This window comes from Seriola lalandi, unplaced genomic scaffold (genome assembly GCF_002814215.2).
Source record: "Seriola lalandi dorsalis isolate HSWRI2012SDOR001 ecotype SW California unplaced genomic scaffold, Sedor1 jcf7180002054692, whole genome shotgun sequence".
Lineage (NCBI taxonomy): Eukaryota > Metazoa > Chordata > Actinopteri > Carangiformes > Carangidae > Seriola > Seriola lalandi.
In genome coordinates this window covers 1,941,658-1,962,603 of record NW_019525245.1, presented here as the reverse complement: position 1 = coordinate 1,962,603, position 20,946 = coordinate 1,941,658, and the positions used below count along the sequence as shown (strand labels likewise).

At 38.7% G+C, this 20,946-nt stretch overlaps 2 protein-coding genes and 1 pseudogene across 2 annotated transcripts; 2 read left to right on the top strand and 1 right to left on the bottom strand.

Annotated features, from left to right (window-relative positions):
• The first annotated feature begins 2,112 nt into the window (after positions 1-2,112).
• LOC111667778 (ammonium transporter Rh type B pseudogene) lies at positions 2,113-3,885 on the top strand (annotated as a pseudogene).
• A 2,619-nt stretch (positions 3,886-6,504) lies between these two features.
• Positions 6,505-11,773, bottom strand: LOC147818120 (signaling threshold-regulating transmembrane adapter 1-like). Its single transcript, XM_087178602.1, has 6 exons — positions 11,633-11,773; positions 8,386-8,502; positions 8,281-8,305; positions 8,078-8,139; positions 7,905-7,996; positions 6,505-7,612 (listed from the first exon to the last, which is right to left on the bottom strand). The coding sequence occupies exons 1-6, from the start codon at positions 11,664-11,666 to the stop codon at positions 7,367-7,369; spliced, it is 576 nt and encodes a 191-aa protein (XP_087034728.1). The 5' UTR covers positions 11,667-11,773; the 3' UTR covers positions 6,505-7,366.
• A 3,753-nt stretch (positions 11,774-15,526) lies between these two features.
• LOC111667783 (translocon-associated protein subunit alpha-like) lies at positions 15,527-20,483 on the top strand. Its single transcript, XM_023423598.2, has 9 exons — positions 15,527-15,685; positions 16,711-16,829; positions 16,916-17,009; positions 17,202-17,329; positions 17,804-17,938; positions 18,327-18,403; positions 19,165-19,243; positions 19,430-19,523; positions 19,620-20,483. Exons 1-9 carry the CDS (start codon positions 15,616-15,618, stop codon positions 19,682-19,684), a joined length of 861 nt encoding a protein of 286 aa, XP_023279366.1. The 5' UTR covers positions 15,527-15,615; the 3' UTR covers positions 19,685-20,483.
• The last annotated feature ends 463 nt before the right edge of the window (positions 20,484-20,946 follow it).

Sequence of the window (20,946 nt, the reverse complement as noted above, 5' to 3'; positions counted from 1 at the left end):
TCTGAGACCTCCTCCCCTGTTGAGGGATGGTTTCTCTATTTTAACATAGATGGCCTTTTTTCAACAAACACCGTATCCCTGTGTATTTCAAACCCAGCAACACACTCAGACAGAGGTTGGTACACCCCAAAGACAGAACACCACACACCCGCAAAAGCAACCTGGTGTATGCAGTCCAGTGTAACGAGGAATGCAATGACCTCTACATTGGAGAAACGAAACAACCACTGCACAAACGCATGGCCCAACACAGGAGAGCTAACTCCTCAGGCTTGGACTCTGCTGTTCATTTACATCTCAAGGAGAAAGCCCACTCCTTTGTGGACAGCAATGTCCACATCCTAGACAGAGAGGACAGTTGGTTCGAAAGAGGAGTAAAAGAGGCCATCTATGTTAAAATAGAGAAACCATCCCTCAACAGGGGAGGAGGTCTCAGACACCACCTATCTCCAATTTACAATGCTGCCCTTTCATCCCTTCCCAGGAAACTCAACAATCTAGCCTCCAAGAATAACAACTGTTCACAAGTGGCATGTGACTCCAACGACTGTCGTTATAACACAATAGAGCACTAACGAAGTCGAAACCAATTTTCCACCAACGACAGTCATGCAAACGACTGTCGTTGACACTTGGAGCACAAAAAGGGAACCAGTGACATCATCATCCTTGTGAACGCCCACAAGAGGTTAAATACCTGGGTCTCCACACCAGAAAGTAGGACCAGTCCTAGCCTGGTCAGATGCGTACACGAACTGATGAAGCCTCTTGGATGAGAGGTGAAACGTCTTCACAGACAAATAACCTAGTCCAGTTGTTTTCGATTTAAAAAAACTCCTTTAGGTCACTTGTCTTTAGCTCAGGACCTGCTGTATGTCCCTGCACATGTTTCTGTCATTTCTAGTTAATACTGTCAAACACTATCTAATGAAGGCAAAAAGAAAGGCAATCTGGAAATTGTTTTGTTGAGCTAAAAAATAATATTGCAACCCACTGTTAAAAATTGTAGGGGTTATTTAAAATGAGCACCATATTTCTATTTTTACTGTTTAATTCTCCTGACCAGCACAACTTTGCTATTTCACAACCTTTTTCTCTCAAGAATAAATCACATCATTCCAACAAGTCAACCATAAAGCATTTTTTTCTCTCCCTCATGTCAAAATATTCATGGCAGTTAAGTGCAGGAAATTATCAACTCTCTGTACCAGCCAACATACTTAACGTAGCTTGTTTTCACTGCAGGCACGTTTCTAGGACCAATTTTAGGAAACATGCCAGTGTCTCGTCTAAAATTAATTCCTCTGACACAGATCCTGGTCGCACAGTGGTTTAGAAACTGCCTAAACTACCTGTCATCTCATGGTTACAATTCCTATCTTGGATTGGCCCTATCACTATTAATGTTTTTGACTTGAAAAAAGTCTGAAAACATTACTTTTGGCTTTGATATATGAAACTGTTGTTGGTAAAAAAAAATTTAATCATATTTGACATTTTATTCTATAAAAGGGTCATGAGAACTTTATCATGAAAGGAATGGAAACAGTAAAAAAAAATCCATAATTTAATAAATAAACCTTAATATCAACAAATAAATGTTTGTTGTTGTTTTGATTTAATATTAACAGTCACTCCATAAACCCATCAGTAATGGCATTCATGGTGCATATTATCACACTGTATTATTATCATTTAAACCATACAACACACATAGGTAATTACTGTCATTGGCATTGCAAATTAGATTTTATATACCAAACGTGAGAAAAGTCAAGGTAACTGAAATTCAACAACTGCTCAGTGGCAGAGCATTTTCTACCAGAATGAAGCCTTTGTTTACAGTATCTATATTAATCCTTTATTTACCCTAACTCATCCTCTTAAAATCTACTTTCAGAGATTTAACAAGAGAACTGTGATGAAACACATGAAGGTAATTTTGAGGAATCTGAGTGATTCAAGTACACTCTGCAGTCAAGGTGTTGCATTGTTAAATAACCATGTCCAGGGGTTAGGCTCCAATGCCATTAGCTGCTCTTATCTGATAAAATAGAGGTATAAAAGGGGTGTTGTTGCTGCTGGGGGAGCCACTCTCTGGACTGTGAGTTGTGCATCATCATGAATGAGTCTACAAGTTTGAAGGTGCGCCTGCCGGTGTTTGTGCTGGTGTTGGAGGTCGTCATTCTGGTTCTTTATGCTGTCTTTGTCACTTATGATGACAATGCCAACGCTAAGCTGCAAAACAATGAGACCAACCCGATGGACAACTCCCTGTATCGCGACTATCCCTACTTTGCTGATGTGCAGGTGATGATCTTCATAGGCTTCGGTTGCCTGCTGGCCTTCTTCCGATTCTACGGCTTCAGTGGAATGGTCTTCAACTTTCTTACAGCTACTTTTGCGATCCAGTGGGCGATCTTGATGCAGGGTTTCTTCCAGTTTTACTATGATGGTAAAATTCACCTTGGGGTGATCAACCTTCTGAATGCAGAGTTTGCTTGTGCTGTGGTGCTCATCTCTTTTGGGGCTGTGCTTGGAAAGACCAGTCCTGTTCAGCTCCTGGTTATGGCTTTGCTGGAGATCCCTGTCTTTGCTGTGACAGAGTGGGCTGTATTAAAATACATTAGAATCAATGATGCAGGGGGCACTATTCTTATTCACCTGTTTGCCTGCTACTTTGGTCTAGGAGTGACATTTGCTCTGTATCGCCCGGGTCTGAATGATGGACATGCTAAAGAGACAACCAGTTATCATTCTGACATCCTGTCAGTAATGGGAACCCTGTTCCTGTGGGTGTTCTGGCCTTCATTCAACTCTGCTCTGACCTTTAAGGGTGACGATCAACACAGAGCTATACTCCACACTTTTATAGGTCTAAGCTCATCCACTATCACTGCCTTTGCGCTCACTGCAGTGTTTAACAAGAGAGGTAAACTCACAATGGCTGACATTCAGAATGTGACTCTGGCAGGTGGTGTGACTGTTGGGGCGTCTGTGGACATGATGATTTCTCCTGTAGCTGCGTATGCCCTGGGCATCATGGGTTGTACTGCCTGTTTCTTTGGATACAAGTACCTGACTCCCTTTTTAGCCCGACACATGAGGATCCAAGACCAGTGTGGTATTCACAACCTCCATGGGCTCACTGGCCTGATTTCATCCACAGCAGGAATCTGCGCTATCCTCTTAGCCACTGAGGAAACCTACGGGCCCAGTATGTACCAGATCTTCTCCCATCGTGCTCCACCCGAGGGAGATCCAAAGCTGCTGGAGCTTCAAAGGCTGATTCCTGGGTTGAAGCCGGGCTTGGGCCGCACTGCACAGGAACAAGCTCTCTACCAGGTTGCAGCTGTCTTCTCTACCATTGCAGCATCTACAGTTGGTGGGCTGCTCACTGGATTGGTCATGAAGTTGCCCTTTATGGCGTCCCCAACTGACAGAGACTGCTTTGATGATGAGCTTTTCTTTGACATGCCGTCCGACTTTGACAGTGTAGAAATCCTCAAGACCGCCACAAGCGATGATGAAAAAGGACAAATCAAGTCAATGGACAGCAAAGTCTGAGGTGTCACACAGAGGTTTTTGGCACACAGTCAATGTTCTTGTAAATTTGAGGCATTTCATTTTTAAATTATTGTCATTACAGCTTTTCAAAATTCTCACTTGTTTGCAAATGTTGTAAATGTGTAATTGATTATTATGCCTGATGAACAGGGATTTTGGGGATGCCGGATGGTCTTTAAATATTAATATTGGTATTAAATATAAATCCTTCACAAAAGATGTTTACATTGTTGAAGTTTAAATTTTGTATGTAAAATTGACTACTAAAATTGTGAAATATGGCTGTAAATAATAGGGAATATATATAATGTAATGTATTCTGTTTTATCAAATTTATTCAAAATAAATGATTTTTAAAAAATACACAGTATCTTTGTATAGTATCTGTTGTAGTGGCACATTTTTTAGTGAACACATTCAAACCATTCTTTCACTAACTGATTAAATAAAATCATCAGCTTCATTTCATTTTTCCATCTTAACTTACATTTATAATTAATGTTAATTCAGTGGCATGAGTCATCGTCATTAATTGTTCATCATTATCCTTGTGGTATGAGTCAATACGCTGGAATGAAAAGCTGTTGGTGGTTAAGTCATGCATATTTGACATGGGTCATCTCCTTTGTGTCCCAGTGTATATTTGATCACAGACTTTACCAAACCTACAAAAACTGAAGCAGCAGAAAAGAATCAAAACACAAGATTTTTAACAACATGAGATGTTTAAAACAGTCATTCTTAGGCTTACTGCCACACTCGCTGCTTCACTGTCTGTGGAAACTGATGTGCAGGAATACTTGAATACATGAACTGATGTCTGGTGCAAAACCACTCCACTCTCAGTAATCATCTTTTCAATGCCATGTCTCATTGTGACACATTGTGACATGTCATATTTCAATGTGACATTTTCATTAGCTTCATTATGTTGAGTGATGAATTGTAACAGATAACATCCACCCACATTGAGTGATTTTGTTGCGCAACACCAAAGGTGAAGGTGTTATTTTTATCTAAAGGTCGTAGACCTTAGCTGATGACCTTGAATGGAAAAGCAACACAGCAAATTATGAATTGCAGTAGAAACATCTGATCAATTAACAAGCTGACAAGACTAAGGCTCTGGCCAGGTACTTGATAATAATTGACCGTCAATATTTAGTGCGATGGATTGTTGGGTACTGATATTGATATTGATTTCAAGCTCTGTTAATACAGAATGTCCCGATAAGTCTAGCTAAAGAGTGTAATTCATTATGTCATTAGCCAATAAACACATAGCCCCACTTAATGCTATTGTCCTGCCAACCTTTCTGAAGATCAAGGCAGAGTGAACTCTTGATTTTCTCAATTAGTTTTTTTACTGATTTACACATTAAGTGTACTTTACATTGCAAATGAAAATGATCACGTAAGTGGTTGTATTTATTTTACAGCTTTGTTTATCGGCAGATTAATGTGCCACTTTACCTCTTTTATTAGATTAAAGTTTGGTAAAGCTTAAGATAATGTTTGTACCTTACTAATATTAACAACATGCTTGAGTCAATAAAGTTTATTGCATCCAGAAGACAATAAACAATAAATAACAGATAGCAGGTATTGGTTTGGCTAACCAGGAGTGTGATTGCCCGCGTTAAAGTGCATGTTATTTATTACAAAGGTTAAAGAATAAAGAGCCTTATCTAATCATGAAATGTTCTATTCAGTTTCCTTATAAATTCTGTGTACTCAGAAAGTGCTGATATATACAGTGAGGTCCAAAAGTCTGAGACCACTTTCCTCGTCTCCAATCTATTATATCTATATAAGTTCTATTAAGGAAATTATTACAGTGGTCTATGTGGTATGTGAAAATGGGATGGGCCATAATAACCTCTGGTTTTCATTTCATTCTGCTCTGACATTTTCTTTTTAATGACATTTTTTAGAGGCCCTAAACATACTGCGACATACTGCGACCAGGAGTCTACAGCCATGCTGGCAGCTCCCTGTGGCTGTATTTAGAGACAGAAGTGCTTTGACATGAATGCTAATGCCAGCATGCAAACATGCTCACAATGACAATGCTAACATGCCGCTGTTTAGCAGGTACAATATTTACCCTGGTCAGCGTCTTAATTAGCTCTGTATGAATGTATGGGTGAATGTGGCTTCCACTGTAAAGCACTCTGTGTTTTCGGTAAGACTAGAAAAGCACTACATAAGTGCAGTCCATTTACCGTTTAAAAGTGAAGGGGTCACCAAAGTCCAGTAGTTGCTGAGATATTTCACTGAAACCCACAAATGCCAAGCTCATGTTGCTGCTAGAGGAAAACTCAAGTGGATCACTGGATAACTGAAAACCTTGACCTGTTGGTTGTGGTTGATTAAAAACTTGATGGAAATCTATTTAAAACTTGCTGAAATATTTCAGTCAAACCAAAGCGGCGAACAACAGACCAACCAACCAGTGCCATGCTGCTAGTACACACTAAATAATTATCTTTGTGACATGGTATACAAATGTCCCAGAGGGAAATCTCATCATCAATTAAAATTTCAGAAATAAAATGTCTATCGTCTTTACTCTTTACTACATTTACTTGTTTTCAGCATCTGTGTTTTTTTGGCCTCTCATACTTGTTGCGTGACTTCAAATCACTGAGAGAAGTAAAGGAATGCGATTCCCTTCCCATGTGTTTGGCTCTGTTCTGTTGAAAAACAATGTTATAACTGTCCCGCAACTATAGCCATTAATTATCATAAAAGTTTATTACCTACCGTATTGATTACTGCTTTCCGAACTGTTATCACTGGCATCACCGATAAGTTGGGTGATGGAAAATACAAAGTGCCGACCAAGCTGACCTTTCTTCCAAAAAATCTAATGTATGTATAACAATATACTTTGTTTTTATTGGTTGAAGCAATGAGTGCGGGCCAGTGAAAGTGTGAAATAGGACAAAAGTATGTGCTTTTATTTGTCTTTTTTTTCTTTTTAATACACTTCACAATGAATTACATTTTACTGATCTGACAACTGAAATACTAAAAAAAAAGATAATGGTAAAGGTTAACAAACTTTACTTTTTATCATTATTATTATTATTAAGAGTTACATATTATCTCAGCATTTGTCAGGTCAAATCTGATAAAGGAAGCAGTGATTTGACAGGTTTAAACATTAACATATCCGAAGTAAGTGACATGAATTGAATGTCAGAAAAGATTAGAGAAAGTAGAAGGAGCTGGCAAACACCACTGATGTGATCAGCAGAGAATCAGAGAGTCAGCCATTTTTGACTGGTCATGCATCAATCAACTGGCACATAAGAAATATTTCAAAGTCTGTCACCACTTATAAATGTGTTTTACATATTGGTACTTGGATGTTTGACGTCACTGTGCAGAATGATGAACTGTCTATGCAGAGTTTTACTCCAAATCCATACATCAGTGAAAACTGTGCAACTAATGTATACCAATGTGTTTTTCTATAGAACTAACATTTCAATGATACAGGAAATTAACAATGAGATCAAATCAGTCACTCTTACAGAAACAACAGCTGTATTTCTCTTGGTTTAAGTAACATACCAAAACAAGGCAAGCCATTAATAAATGCATTGAAATTGAGCCAAAAATGAACTTTCTCTGGTAAATCTAACAGCAGTGAGTTAGTTTTCATGAGAGTTATGGCAAGCACACCTTAACTAACCAAGAGTGTTGTCATTTTTGATATGATGACAAACAGTGCCATCCCGTGGCAGCAGGTCAAGTTGCAAAAAGAGCATTTATGACGTGTCGGCTTCTCTCAGAGATGGTTGGCATAGTCCTCTCCAGTGTCTGCAGTATTCACCTTAGTGCGCTGAGTTTGCACGGACGCATACAGATCGGACATGGTGGAGACACCATCAGTGTTGCCTTCATCTCCTTTCTTCGACTCTAGTGGCACCTCTAACTGAACTACATCCGAGTACTGTATCTGTGGAGAGCTACGGCCAGACTGCGGCCTGGGAGGTTTCAGGGCCAGGTTGGCATAGCAGTCCTGAGTTTTGGACTGGAAGGAGAAAGAAAAAACAAAAATGTATAATCTTTACCAATTATTATATCAGCAGCCACAGGATATGTTTATAGTGAAATTCTTAGCAAAGTTATTCATTACAACAATCCTATCTGTCCTTACAAAGGCCTTTTTCATGTTGCTGCTTCCATTTCCTTTATGCTACTGCCAGTCTGGCAAAGTGGTGCAGCAAAGCTTAGTGATGTATGTGAATCAATATCAGATGCAGAGAATGATGAGAACCTACAATAAAGAGCTCGCTTTTTGTAAAAGGGTTTAAAGATTCTACCTGTGAGTTAGAATTGACTCTCTGTTGGTCCCTCAAAGATGAAGAGCTTAGTGATGAGTGTGGACGATCAACTTCTGTGAACACAGCAATGCCTATGGAAAACATCACAACAATGTAAACAGAGGCAAATGTGTAAAGGCATACACGCGCTCACACACAATGCACTCACTTACTTGTTTGCGCGTAGTTTATGTTTCCATAAATAGGATTTTCTTCCATATGTCTTGGACCCCGACTTAAATTTGACATAAAAAGAGGAGATACATTTTGTAAATGTTCAGGTTGGCGATGATTTCGAAACATGCAGAGCATTTTAAAGGGAACATAATTTGCTTCTTCCTTTGAAAGGTATATATACTGTATATGGGCTACATACCTTCGTCTTCGACATGTCCATTTTCCTGGGGAATAAAACATTCACAATGAAATACGGAAATTAATTTGTTTTCATTGGATTTTAAAAAGAAAATAATGTTATTACCTGAGAAACATTTTGATACACAGAAAAAAAAATTCCAAGATAGTGAGATGAACAGCATTACGCTGATAAGTCCAAATAGCATCTTCATACTAAATGGCAGACCAAAAAAGTTCCAGTCTAGACAAAGAGAGAGAGAAAGAACTATATTTATTATGGATCATTTTAAATTATTAAACATCCTCACCAGACATGACACTTGTGCAAGTCACATATTGGACCAGGATTAGTGTCAAAATAAATCCACCTTGTCAATGAGAGGCAAGCTATGGCTAAAATCAAATAGGAAATTTGTCAAATACAAAACACAGAATCGTAGACATAACATAGACAGTCAACTGTTCCCACACACATTCACACCAATGTTAAATTTAAAACTAACACGTTTTTGAAAATGAGAGTAAACCTCTCCAGACCGCAGCCATCATGAAAAGTTCACAGAGAAGCCCCCAATCACAAAATTAGGTGACCATGCTAACCACTGCACCACGGTGTTTCCCAAAACAGAGTCAATGGCAAGATGTTCTCATGACAAAACAAGAGGGTGATACTACAGGGATGGAGCTGTGGGCTCTAGTTTGTGTCTCTCAAACCTGAGTCCCAGCGGTCAGCTGACTGAATGCAGCTTCCTGTTTACAAAATCTCTCGCTGAGTCCTTTGGGCGGGTTCGTCATATGAACTAGTTGCCACTTTGCATGTCAACAGAGGTGAGACATGGCTCAAGGGATGTGAAAATGGATGTGAAAACTCAACGGGTCAACAGAAGTGCCCTTGAGTGTTTTGCAATCAATGCCAGCTCTGTGCTTTAGCATTGAACATTGATATTATTCTATTTCAACTCATGAATGCTTATTTCGTGAGCCTCAAACAAGGTTTATGTAAAAGATGAATTCTGCCCAACAGACAGAGGTGTAAGATTTTGTTGTGCCCTTAAGGAAAAGCTTTGCACTGCCACTGTCTTCAAGAGATCTGCTCAACCGTCAACACCAGCAGATGTGGTTTTCCTAAGAAGCTCACATACATGAATGTGTGAACTGCATGACTGCACAGTACACTAGGTTTTTGTTGCAAAAACATATACTCAGCAAAGCATGTTGGATGCATTTCCTATCTCACAACACATTAGTAAAACCTTTCAGTCCAACATACTGCAGTCAACTTATATTTCACTGAACCTATCACACTTGAGTAAAGTAAAATATTCAGTCAATACATTGTTTTGTGACACCACTACATCAAATGGAAGATGTATTGTGAATAGAAATTTCCACTGAATTCAGCTTGACGTGTGTTTATTATATTTTAAAATCTTTGACATTTGATCAGGGTTTAAAGTTTTTTGGATGCCGAGTGTTTGTCTTAATAATGAGGTTAAACATGCTCAAAACAATTATATCATTGTAATTTAACATATGGCTCTAGAAACAGCTGACATTCTGCAAACCCTGTGTATTTGTCTTTTTGGATGCAGGGAAAACCCACCTACAATACAAACAGACCAAAATATGTCTGAATATGATTTGATGATGATCTCTTATGAATATAAATCTATAATATAATATGAATATTATTATTCTCATTGTGGTGGTGTGTTACTTCCCCTGCATGATTCTGCATGTCGCCTTTGGGTAAAGCAGCACCAACCTCATTAGTAATACTTTGACATGCCTGTAATTGTGTCACACTGACTGTTCTCATTTAGTTGTAGTTTCATCAGAGTTTCTGAAAGGAATAATTATATCATATTGATTATGCCATGGTGGCATCACATTAACAGTTATAGTGTGTGTGTGTGTGTGTGTGCGTGTGTGTGTGCGTGTGTGTGCGTGTGTGTGTGTGTGTGTGTGTGTGCATGCGTGTGTGAAATAATGATTAGCAGCTCACAAGTCAAATTAAAAACTAAAAAAGAAGAATTTTCACTTTAAATAAATGCTTTTTTAAAAATTTAAAACCAATCTACTTCAGTGTAATATGTTAGATATTAACATAATATGTTATGTTCATATGTTGTTAATATGTTATCTGTATGTAATATGTTACATCACGTGTAATATCCCAGAGAGAAATATGCATACATGCAGATTCGGATTACATCAGAGCCACATCACAAATGTTAAAACAATGTGTGGTCACTTAATGAATCTAGAGAGAATCATCACCCGAATATGCAGCCTCCCCTCAGCTTTACGGAGTTTAATAGTTTTATATTCAGCTCATTGTTTAGCTTTACTGTTTTGGTTCACTCTCACGGCGGCCACTGCAGGTAAAAGGCCAAAGCTCTAAAAACACAAAGTACGCTACCTGCTCTGCAGATAGCAGACAGACACAGTTAGTGAGATGCTTCGCAATGTTCATTAGCTACACACTAACTTTGTTCATCTGCCATATATGACACACAGTCATTTGACCAACTGTCAATTTAAAAACATTAATTAGTGAAGCTTGAAAGTTAGCTGTACAATAGATGCACCGCTCCCTTGGCTGCCATTGATTTTTTGTGTTTAATGAGTGCTCTGCTGGGGCAGATGAAGAGCTGGCAAAAAGTGGAAAAGTAGTTGGGCAACTGATTGTGAATTTATTGGTGAACTAGTCTATTTATATTTCCCTTCCAAAATTAAATTCTCAAAAGCTTAAAGAAAGTACTTATGCATGGGAACTGTTGGGTTTCTCTCTATAATATGGTTAGATCATTCTGTAAAGGGCCTTATAATGTATGTTTGGTTTGATTTGGTGCTATATAGATCAAATTAAACTGAACTTAATAAAATTCAATTCAATTCAATTCAATTCAATTCAATGAATTCTACTGTATTATTTATATCTGACATCTGAGTGTTGGGGTGATCTTCTGGCATGGATCTTCTACACACTGAGATCTGGATAGTCCTCACATTGTCTAAATATACCATATTACCTAACTAGTGCTTGTAATAACCATCAGCTTGTTTTCTTTTGCCCACTGCAATAAGCTGTACTTAGCATATATCCTCACTAGCACTTAACACGTCTCAACAAAAGGGTGTAAGCCATTCCCCTGTATTATTTCATCATAGGTATGATGTAGAGAACAAGCACCTGGCTGTTGCAGTCACGCATAATATGAAATTACTGCCAAATGATGGTGTAAGCATGAATACTAAGCATCTTTGTCATTGACATTTTAAAAAGCAACTGTTGTAATTACATCCCATATCCACTCTTACATCCAACATTATCATTTTACAGCTGAGAGACTTCATTCAATACTTACCACCCACTCGTGTCCAATTGCCACAGGAATCCATGGCAGCGAAGCTTTAACCAAGGACAACGCTCTTTTTCTCTCTTTACACCCTGTGTATGATAACCAAGACTACAGTATCTGTTGTATGTGTATGCTTGCACAATGCGATGCTATTCAAGACACTCCTTTTTCAAGGGACAGGATGCGTGCTTTTGCAGAAAACCACAAACTTTTTTAGATTGACAAAAACATGCAAGGCAACAAGTTTTGAGCATGTGAACCTCTGCTCTGGTAATATTAAGGAATATGAGCACAGAAACCAGTTTTGCTTTAATTACCTTAATATTTGTATTGTCACATTTCAGAATTAAAACAGGACTCTTTGACAGTAAAGTTAGGTGCAAGCTGCAGGACAAAAAACAGACCAGTGACAATGACTGAAACTAACTAAATTTGAATTCTATTAACATAACACCTTCATTTCAAGAGAAAGATGGTGATTTACAGTGGGTACGGAAAGTATTCAGACCCCTTTAAATGTTTCACTCTTTGTTTCATTGCAGCCATTTGCTAAAAATCAAAAAAAGTTCATTTTATTTCTCATTAGTGTACACTCAGCACCCCATCTTGACAGAAAAAAACAAATGTAGAAATTTTTGCAAATTTATTAAAAAAGAAAAACTGAAATATCACATGGTCATAAGTATTCAGACCCTTTGCTCAGTATTGAGTAGAAGCTAGTACAGCCATGAGTTTTCTTGGGAATGATGCAACAAGTTTTTCCACACCTGGATTTGGGGATCCTCTGCCATTCTTCCTTGCAGATCCTCTCCAGTTCTGTCAGGTTGGATGGTGAACATTGGTCGAAAGCCATTTTCAGGTCTCTCCAGAGATGCTCAATTGGGTTTGGGTCAGGGCTCTGGCTGGGCCAGTCAAGAATGGTCACAGAGTTGTTCCGAAGCCACTCCTTTGTTATTTTAGCTGTGTGCTTAGGGTCATTGTCTTGTTGGAAGGTGAACCTTCGACCCAGTCTCAGGTCCTGAGCACTCTGGAAGAGGTTTTCTTCCAGGATATCTCTGTACTTGGCCGCAGTCATCTTTCCTTCAATTGCAACCAGTCGTCCTGTCCCTGCAGCTGAGAAACATCCCCATAGCATGATGCTGCCACCACCATGTTTCACTGTTGGGATTGTATTGGGCAGGTGATGAGCAGTGCCTGGTTTTCTCTACCCATACTGCTTAGAATTATCACCAAAAAGTTCAATCTTGGTCTCATCAGACCAGAGAATCTTATTTCTCATAGTCTGGGAGTCCTTCATCTGTTTTTTGGCAAACTCTATGCAGGCTTTCATATGTCTTGAGAGGCTTCCGTCGGGCCACTCTGCCATAAAGCCCCGACTGGTGGAGGGCTGCAGTGATAGTTGACTTTGTGGAACTTTCTCCCATCTCCCTACTGCATCTCTGGAGCTAAGCCACAGTGATCTTTGGGTTCTTCTTTACCTCTCTCACCAAGGCTCTTCTCCCACAATTGCTCAGTTTGGCTGGACGGCCAGGTCTATGAAGAGTTCTGGTCGTCCCAAACTTCTTCCATTTAAGGATTATGGAGGCCACTGTGCTGCAGAAATTCTTTTGTAACCTTGGCCAGATCTGTGCCTTGCCACAATTCTGTCTCTGAGCTCCTTGGGCAGTTCCTTCAACCTCATGACTCTCACTTGCTCTGACATGCACTGTGAGCTGTAAGGTCTTATATAGACAGGTGTGTGCCTTTCCTAATCGAGTCCAATCAGTTTGATTAAACACAGCTGGACTCCAATGAAGAAGTAGAACCATCTCAAGGAGGATCAGAAGAAATGGACAGCATGTGAGTTAAATATGAGTGTCACAGCAAAGGGTCTGAATACTTATGACCATGTGATATTTCAGTTTTTCTTTTTTAATAAATTTGCAAAAAGTTCTACATTTCTGTTTTTTTCTGTCAAGATGGGGTGCTGAATGTACATTAATGAGAAAAAAATGAACTTTTTCGATTTTAGCAAATGGCTGCAATGAAACAAATAGTGAAAAATTTAAAGGGGTCTGAATACTTTCCTTCTTACTGTATATTTTGTCATGATGACCTCTAAAAATGTTTCTGTAGCTGGACGTCTACATGTGACACAGTTCTTATCTTCATGTATGTGTTTACATCCAAGCTAGTACCCAGTGTACAGTAATACAGTAATGTACAGTATACCTGAGTCAAACATCATCCAGACTTCTGATTGATCAGTGTTTACAGGTTACAAGCTGATGTATCCAAGTTTAAGTCATAACCTGGATGTCTTTAGACATAGACTACTCAATTACAATCAATGACACTGAGTGTGATAAACCATTATCCAAATGTGTAACTTGGATATTTGCAAATAATTACAGGAGTCCCACTGTTCTGGTATCCAGGTTCAGTGAATAGTTGGATTCCTCTGCATTGCCGACCTGTATTACTGAGATGATTTCTCTTCCTCTTCTTGTCCACTGATTTGCAGAAGCTGGGAGGCTGGTGACCAAGCAATACTGTGTCAATCATTTTTTACACACGCCACAACAACCCCAGAAAAGTGGTTTCCTGCAAGGTGTGTAGGCAGCTAATAGGTCGAGCCATGTCCACAACTATACCATGAAACTCAAACAGTTATTTAAAGTGATGAATCTGCACCAGTAAGAAATCAGAATGTGAGCGTTTTTAAGGATTATCAAAGGCGAAAGTGTACATGAGTAATTAATTCATTTAGACGTGCTGAGTTCAATCAAGGCTCTGTTCATCAGACTGCACAGGTCATCATGAGCTGTGTCATCGCTGTGTTGAGGTTTCCTGCCAACAACTCAACCCTGCCTGATATGCTACACTCTTTTTGTCTTGTTGCACTGACTATAACCATGTGAATCCTTCACTAACCATTGTGCATCTGTAATTTTGCTCTGGTTTCCCAGCGGTGATCATAGAGTTCACCTGCATTTAGCTGGTGTTTGAAACACCTCCATGTTCAGCTCTTTTAACAATTCATCCTTCAAATCTGAACTGCACATCATCAACTTTCAACATTTTATCAGTGCACATGAACTACAGTGACCTCTTGAGGTCTTTTGGTCTCTCTACATCCATCACTGTTTAAATTTTCTTCCTTATAGTTTCAAATACTCTCTGAAACCTCACACAAACAAGGGCAAATCAGAGACTTTCTCAACCATGCTAAATATTGTAAGAAACCATTTTATCTAAGGAATTAAAGGACATTAGGGTAACCTAACAATATGATTTACCATGGCTTATATATTTACAGGAATATCATACAGATGTGATGTTCAGTGTTAGCAGGCTGATACCGGCCATTGCCTGTTGCAGAGTATCTGTTTAAACTGCACTTATTAGTCATATTTTTACAAGAATGGCATAGTGGTGGAAGAAGTATACAGATCATTTACCACAGTGTAAAAAGTAAGTAGTAAGTATTTTTTATACAAGTATAAGTATAAAACAGAAGTTTGAAGGACCTTTCTTTTCATCTCATGTACACAACAGGATGTAAAGTAACAAGCATGCAAAACAACAAAATAAAAATGTACAATACAGACAATAAAAACAGAATTTGCTAAATCAAAAGGAAGTAAGGTGTGACTTGTGATTGCTATGCAACTGCTATTAAATGAATTTAAATTCATTGTGCTGACCAGCGGATGATCCTACTGCACAGTGTGAAGAATGTAAACGTGCCAACGCTGAGTGCGACTGTCTCAGCTGCTCTATAGGTCTTTGAACTACAAGCGTGGACGGAAACGCAGTTTGCCGATCTCTGTTTTTCCTCCGTGTGAAACACACTGGAGCTTTAAATGAGTCGGACCTCCCAAACCTACTCCAGACAAACCTCTAACAGGCGGGTCCGACCTCCTTTTGTCCCGCCCTCTGCTCCGCCGCTGTCCTCTCCTCTCCTGAACGCTGATGTGTTACTAACTTCTGCCACCAAGTCCGAGAAAATGTTCAACTTCGGATCAAAGTTATTGTTGCTTTTCCTCCTGGCCTTCCCCTGTGGACTCGTTTCCATCGGTGAGTCGTATTTTTTCTGCGTTTGAAACACATTGTTCATGTCGCCGCCTCAGTTTGGTTCAGAGTTTTTAAAAAAAGTTAATAGTCTCACGTATTGACGTGGCACAGTGGCGGAGCTGCACACAGGCAGCTTCACGTCTCCACCGCCGCTTTTCTAACATGGACGTATGGACGTTTTATTCATCATTTCATCCAGTGTGATGAAAGAGTTGTAACTCATCGCTTTTGCTCTGAAATGAATGAAAACGACGGTCGCATACCGGCTGCTGCCGTCCGAGTACAAAAGAATCACCTCCGTCATTAAAAGTGAAGTTAAATATCTCCCCGTGAGCTGTAGAGATGATTATTTAATTTAAAAAATATAAAGTAGTTTGTGGATGCAGCAAAGGTTGACGGCTCCCTCTGGCTGGGACACGTCACCATAGATAAGATGATGTGTTTGGACGTTTCTCTCAGCCTGTGTTTTCCCGCTGACTTACATTAGTCTGGGGATTTGTACTAAACTGCTGCCGTTCATTTTAAATGGGAAACAAACAGGCAAGTTCACTACAGACAGGGAAATAACAGCAGTATCAACAATATCAGTAGGTCAAATGTGTGAAAACTAGAGTTATCCATTCATTTTTAATTAGTTTAAGTTTTAACCACATAAATAGTTTGAAAACATCGTTTTTACAAACATTTAATTTATTCGCTGGTTTGTTTTTACTTGTTGGAATAGATATTTGCTGAATATTTATCTCTGACTGGTGTGTGACCCTACCACAAACCAAAGATATTCAGTATAAATTGTTTATAAGGGTGAATACTACTTTTCTTTTACACATTTTCACAGCCACTCTGAACTTTCTCCACAAATAAGCAGGCTAGGGTGATATTGACATATATAATTATAATGTGGTGATATTTTAGGGCTGACAGAAAGAAAAATCGTAACTACATTTACAACATTAACTCTACAACCATCACCCACCCTTTAAACATGCAACTTTCACAAAACTGTTGTGTCTTCCGCCCCCATGCAGGCCATGTGTCCGCAGAGTCAGACTCTGCTGAGGACATTGCTGAGGATGCTGATGCTGCAGTAGATGAGGAGGAAGATGAGGAAGAGGTCCTTGTTGAGGAAGATCAGATACAAGCCTCAGTAAGTATCTTCGATCATACAGCAGTGTGGCAAAACATAGAGTTTGCATGCAGGTGGTTACATCACAATGCCATGTTCGTCCTCAGGAGGGTGAGGAAGATGAGTCCGATGAAGCTGCTGACAAGCTGTTATCTTCTCACCCTGATGCCGACACCACCATCATCTTCACGACAGGAGAAGGTTGGTCCAGGTCTTGAGTTTTCACAGTGTTTACGCTCACGTAGAAAACAGAAGCACAAAGTGAGTACAGCACGGTAGCTTGCATTTGTTCTAAGGAGTAACATAACAGGCAACTGTGTGGCTTTGTTAGTACACCGTACACCTGATGTTTTAAGTGTATTTAATATTTATTTGTATCCATCTTAAATTTAGAGTTTCCTGCCAATGAAATTGTGAGGTTCCTGGTGGGTTTCACCAACAAGGGGAGTCAGGATTTCACCGTTCAGTCGTTGGAGGCCTCCTTCCGGTATCCGCAGGACTTCCAGTTCTACATTCAGAATGTGAGTTTGATCTGAACGGAAACCACCAGCAAACATTTCTCCACCTTTTCAGTTGGATACATTACAAAATAATTTTTAAAAAAATCAATAATGTGTTGATTAACTCACACTCTTTTATAAATTATAAAAAAGGGAAGAACATTATTCTAAAAATATTCATCTGAATTATATAAAGGGCTTATAAAAGAAACATTTCTGGTGAATTCAAAGCAGTACGGCCACATAAAATCAATGGTGTTATAATTGTTTTTTTTATTTATTTTTTTTTTACTTTTAACTGATTCAAGACAAATAAAGTCCACAACATTTATATTTTAATGCATGTATATGTAAGTGTATATTTATATTGAAAAGAAAAGACCGATGTTTTCTGTCTGCCCTGCGTCTGAACACAATAATTACTCCTGAAAAGAATTACCATGTCATAGTGTAATACAGTAGCTGAGTTTTTTTTTTCTATGTGTGTGTTTGTAGTTCACAGCTTTGCCCTTGAACACCGTGGTGCAGCCTCAGGCTCAGGCCTCCTTTGAGTACTCTTTCATCCCAGCTCAGCCCATGGCTGGTCGTCCATTTGGTCTTGTTATCCTCCTCAACTATCTTGACACTGAGGTAAAAAAAGAAAAAAGTTTTTCATTATTTAAAAAAAATGTTTTGTGGTTGGTTGTTGGTGAGGATATGTTGAGGTTGACTTTTGAAAGAGAGAAGATACAGTGTGAGGCCGTGACTGTCATGATGCACATGAAAATTAAAACTTAAAGAAGCCACAGTCAGCAAAGCAGCTTCTCTTTAGTCATGTTTTTATAACCGGCACCACTGGTGACTCTGTCATTATTTTCTCCCTGCCAAGTATTGACAGCTGTTTCCATGCTATTAACAAATGATGTGATAAATGTTGAGATACATTGTCAGTATGGTTTTTTAATGAGAAGTTTCAAGAGGGTTCCTGAAGGTTGAAGCTATTTCTTTACTTATAGTAAATGTTCACATCTTTCTTTAGGGCAGCGTGTTCCAGACTGCCATTTACAACCAGACTGTCACCATCACTGAGAGAGAAGAGGGACTGGACGGAGAAACGTAAGACTTTCTTTTACTGGGTCTATGTTATATCCTGACATGTGCAAACTCGTAAATGAACATGTAGACGCCAAAATGGAAGGAAGAAGATGACTTATAGCAAAGTGACTACATCAGACTGGGCAATAGATGGACCTATTCAACCATTTTCTTTGCATCTCAATTTAGCGTAAATCATTTTTAACTCTAATTATTTTTGCCCACATTTTACTTAACTTTTTACTTATTTGCCATATCTCTTGAAGCCCTGGCATCTCTTTAAGGCTTCATAGTACCAGCTCTACCAGAATATTGCAGCACATGTAAGAACCTGTAAAAGAAGGTGTGAAATTGGCACAAAGAGATTAGTTGTCAGAGCTCTGCTGCTGGTGCACGATGCAGGAACTGTTGCCAGTCTTTATGCTACAGGTTTACACTAAAAAATGCACTTGAATTTGCTTTTGAAGGCAGCCGTTTGCTTGAATAGCGCTCTGATTAGATTTGCATCCATTATTTAGTAAGTAAACTGCAGAAGGTCATAAAACTGTTTTCATACCACCTTCCTCAACTAGGGATAAAAAACTCTGCTTTATGTGTTGAAATAAATTATACAAGAAATAATAAATTTCAAATTAAATGGCTGCATATTATGGCCGTGCATTCTAATGGCTTTGTAAGTGAAGTAAATTGCAGTTAAGTGAAGGTCTAGATTGAGCACTTGAATAAAAAACGCTGCTGCTTGTTGTTTTCTTATTACAGAAATGATTTTGTTTTACTTGCAGAATGTTCATGTACGTGTTCCTGGTTGGACTGGTGGTCCTGATGCTCTTTGGGATGTACCAGGTCCTGGAGTCAAGGACGGTATGTGTTTTTTATGTTAGGATATGTATGTTTGATCTACTCAAGAAATTCCAATCAGCTTTGCCAATGCAAATTTAATAAGATATTTTCATGTGTAAATCCAACAGCAGTAAATAGATAATAAAGTGTGCATTACGGTTAATAGATAAAATAGTTTAAAAATAACTTTGAACCTGTGTTTTACAGAAAAAGAGGATGCCAGTGAAAATAGAGAAGGGCACTGGTGGGATAAATGATGTGGACATCAGCTGGATTCCTCAGGAGACTCTCAATGTCATGAGTATGTTCGTTTTATTATCGCAAGTAGTAACAGACTCATTTCTGTTGCTCTTCATGAAGCAACACAAATAGCTGATCTTTACATCCTGTCTTACAGACAAGGCTTCCCCTAAAACATCTCCACGGAAACGAACCAAGAGGGCAGCTGGAGCAGATCAATAAAACTGTCCATTTTCCATCCATCATCATGCTGTTTCCATCCATATCATATTATTGATTACCTTTCACAATGAGTCAGCATTGCTGGAATACAATTTCCAGCAAACACCAGTGTGTTAAAGATGTTTGTATGGATCTCAGCCTCTCAGACGCTAACAGGACTCAACTACAGCTCATTTTTAAAGCGACTTTTTTTATCTGTATGTGAGTGCGCGTGCGTGTGTGTGTGTGTGTGTGTAAGGTGAGAAAAGAGAATAAAATAAGTCATTAAAAATCATGGAAAAACAAAAGAGATATGATATAAGCTGCCCCCCCATGAAAGCTGTTAAGCCATAATAATTTTGTTGAAGATTGATTTGTCATCTGAAGGATAAAATAGATTTTATGACTTCAAAACATTCATATTTCATCCTCCTCTCTGTCTTGTAAACACCATTGTGCCTTACCTGTACTGTGACTCTGATCCCCTATAATCAACCCCTATACAGCCACATACAGTCACATACAGCCACATACAGCCACATACAGTCACAGTATGGCCGGAGGTTTGTAAAACTTTGAGTTGGATGTGGTATTTGTTTTACAGTGGGGCAATGGCAGCTGCAAGTCTAACAAACATTCAAACAGTGTTCTCTGGAGGTTTCTGCAGGTTAATTTATCTGTTTCATCTCCTTACTGTTGTAAGAGGCTAGGTGAAGCATTTCGAACTCTTGCTAGGTGCTAACGGTGCAGTCAGTCTCAGATTGCAGGCCATTATTTGTGATGAAAGATCTTCTGAACAACAATAAAAGGGTGAACAAAATGTTTTTTTGGTCCTGGTAGTTGCTTTCTTAGAAACTCATTTCTTCATGATTATACTGTTGTCATGTGCAGTCTGTCACAGTTTGTGCTTCATGCCGCAATTTTATGTACTCAGTTTCAGTAAAATGACAACTGTGGATGGTGTTATTTGAGGAAGTTAGGATGAAAGTGACTTGAACCACAAGAGATTTTGTAAACCTTTTGGTAAGGCTTTATTTGAATGGGTTTATAAATTCCTAATTCTTGGAAATTATTATGAAATTAAACTATAGAATTTGTCACTATAACTAAAAATGTATTAAAAGAGATATGCTATTGTTGATTCCAAAAAAAATGATAAACTAAAGTAATCTAGAGTCTTTCAGCAAGTTATATCACTTCAGCTGGACCTTCACTGTGCAGACCAAACTATAGTTATATATAATAGGCAACTTACAGAATTATGACTTCATAACGTAAAACCC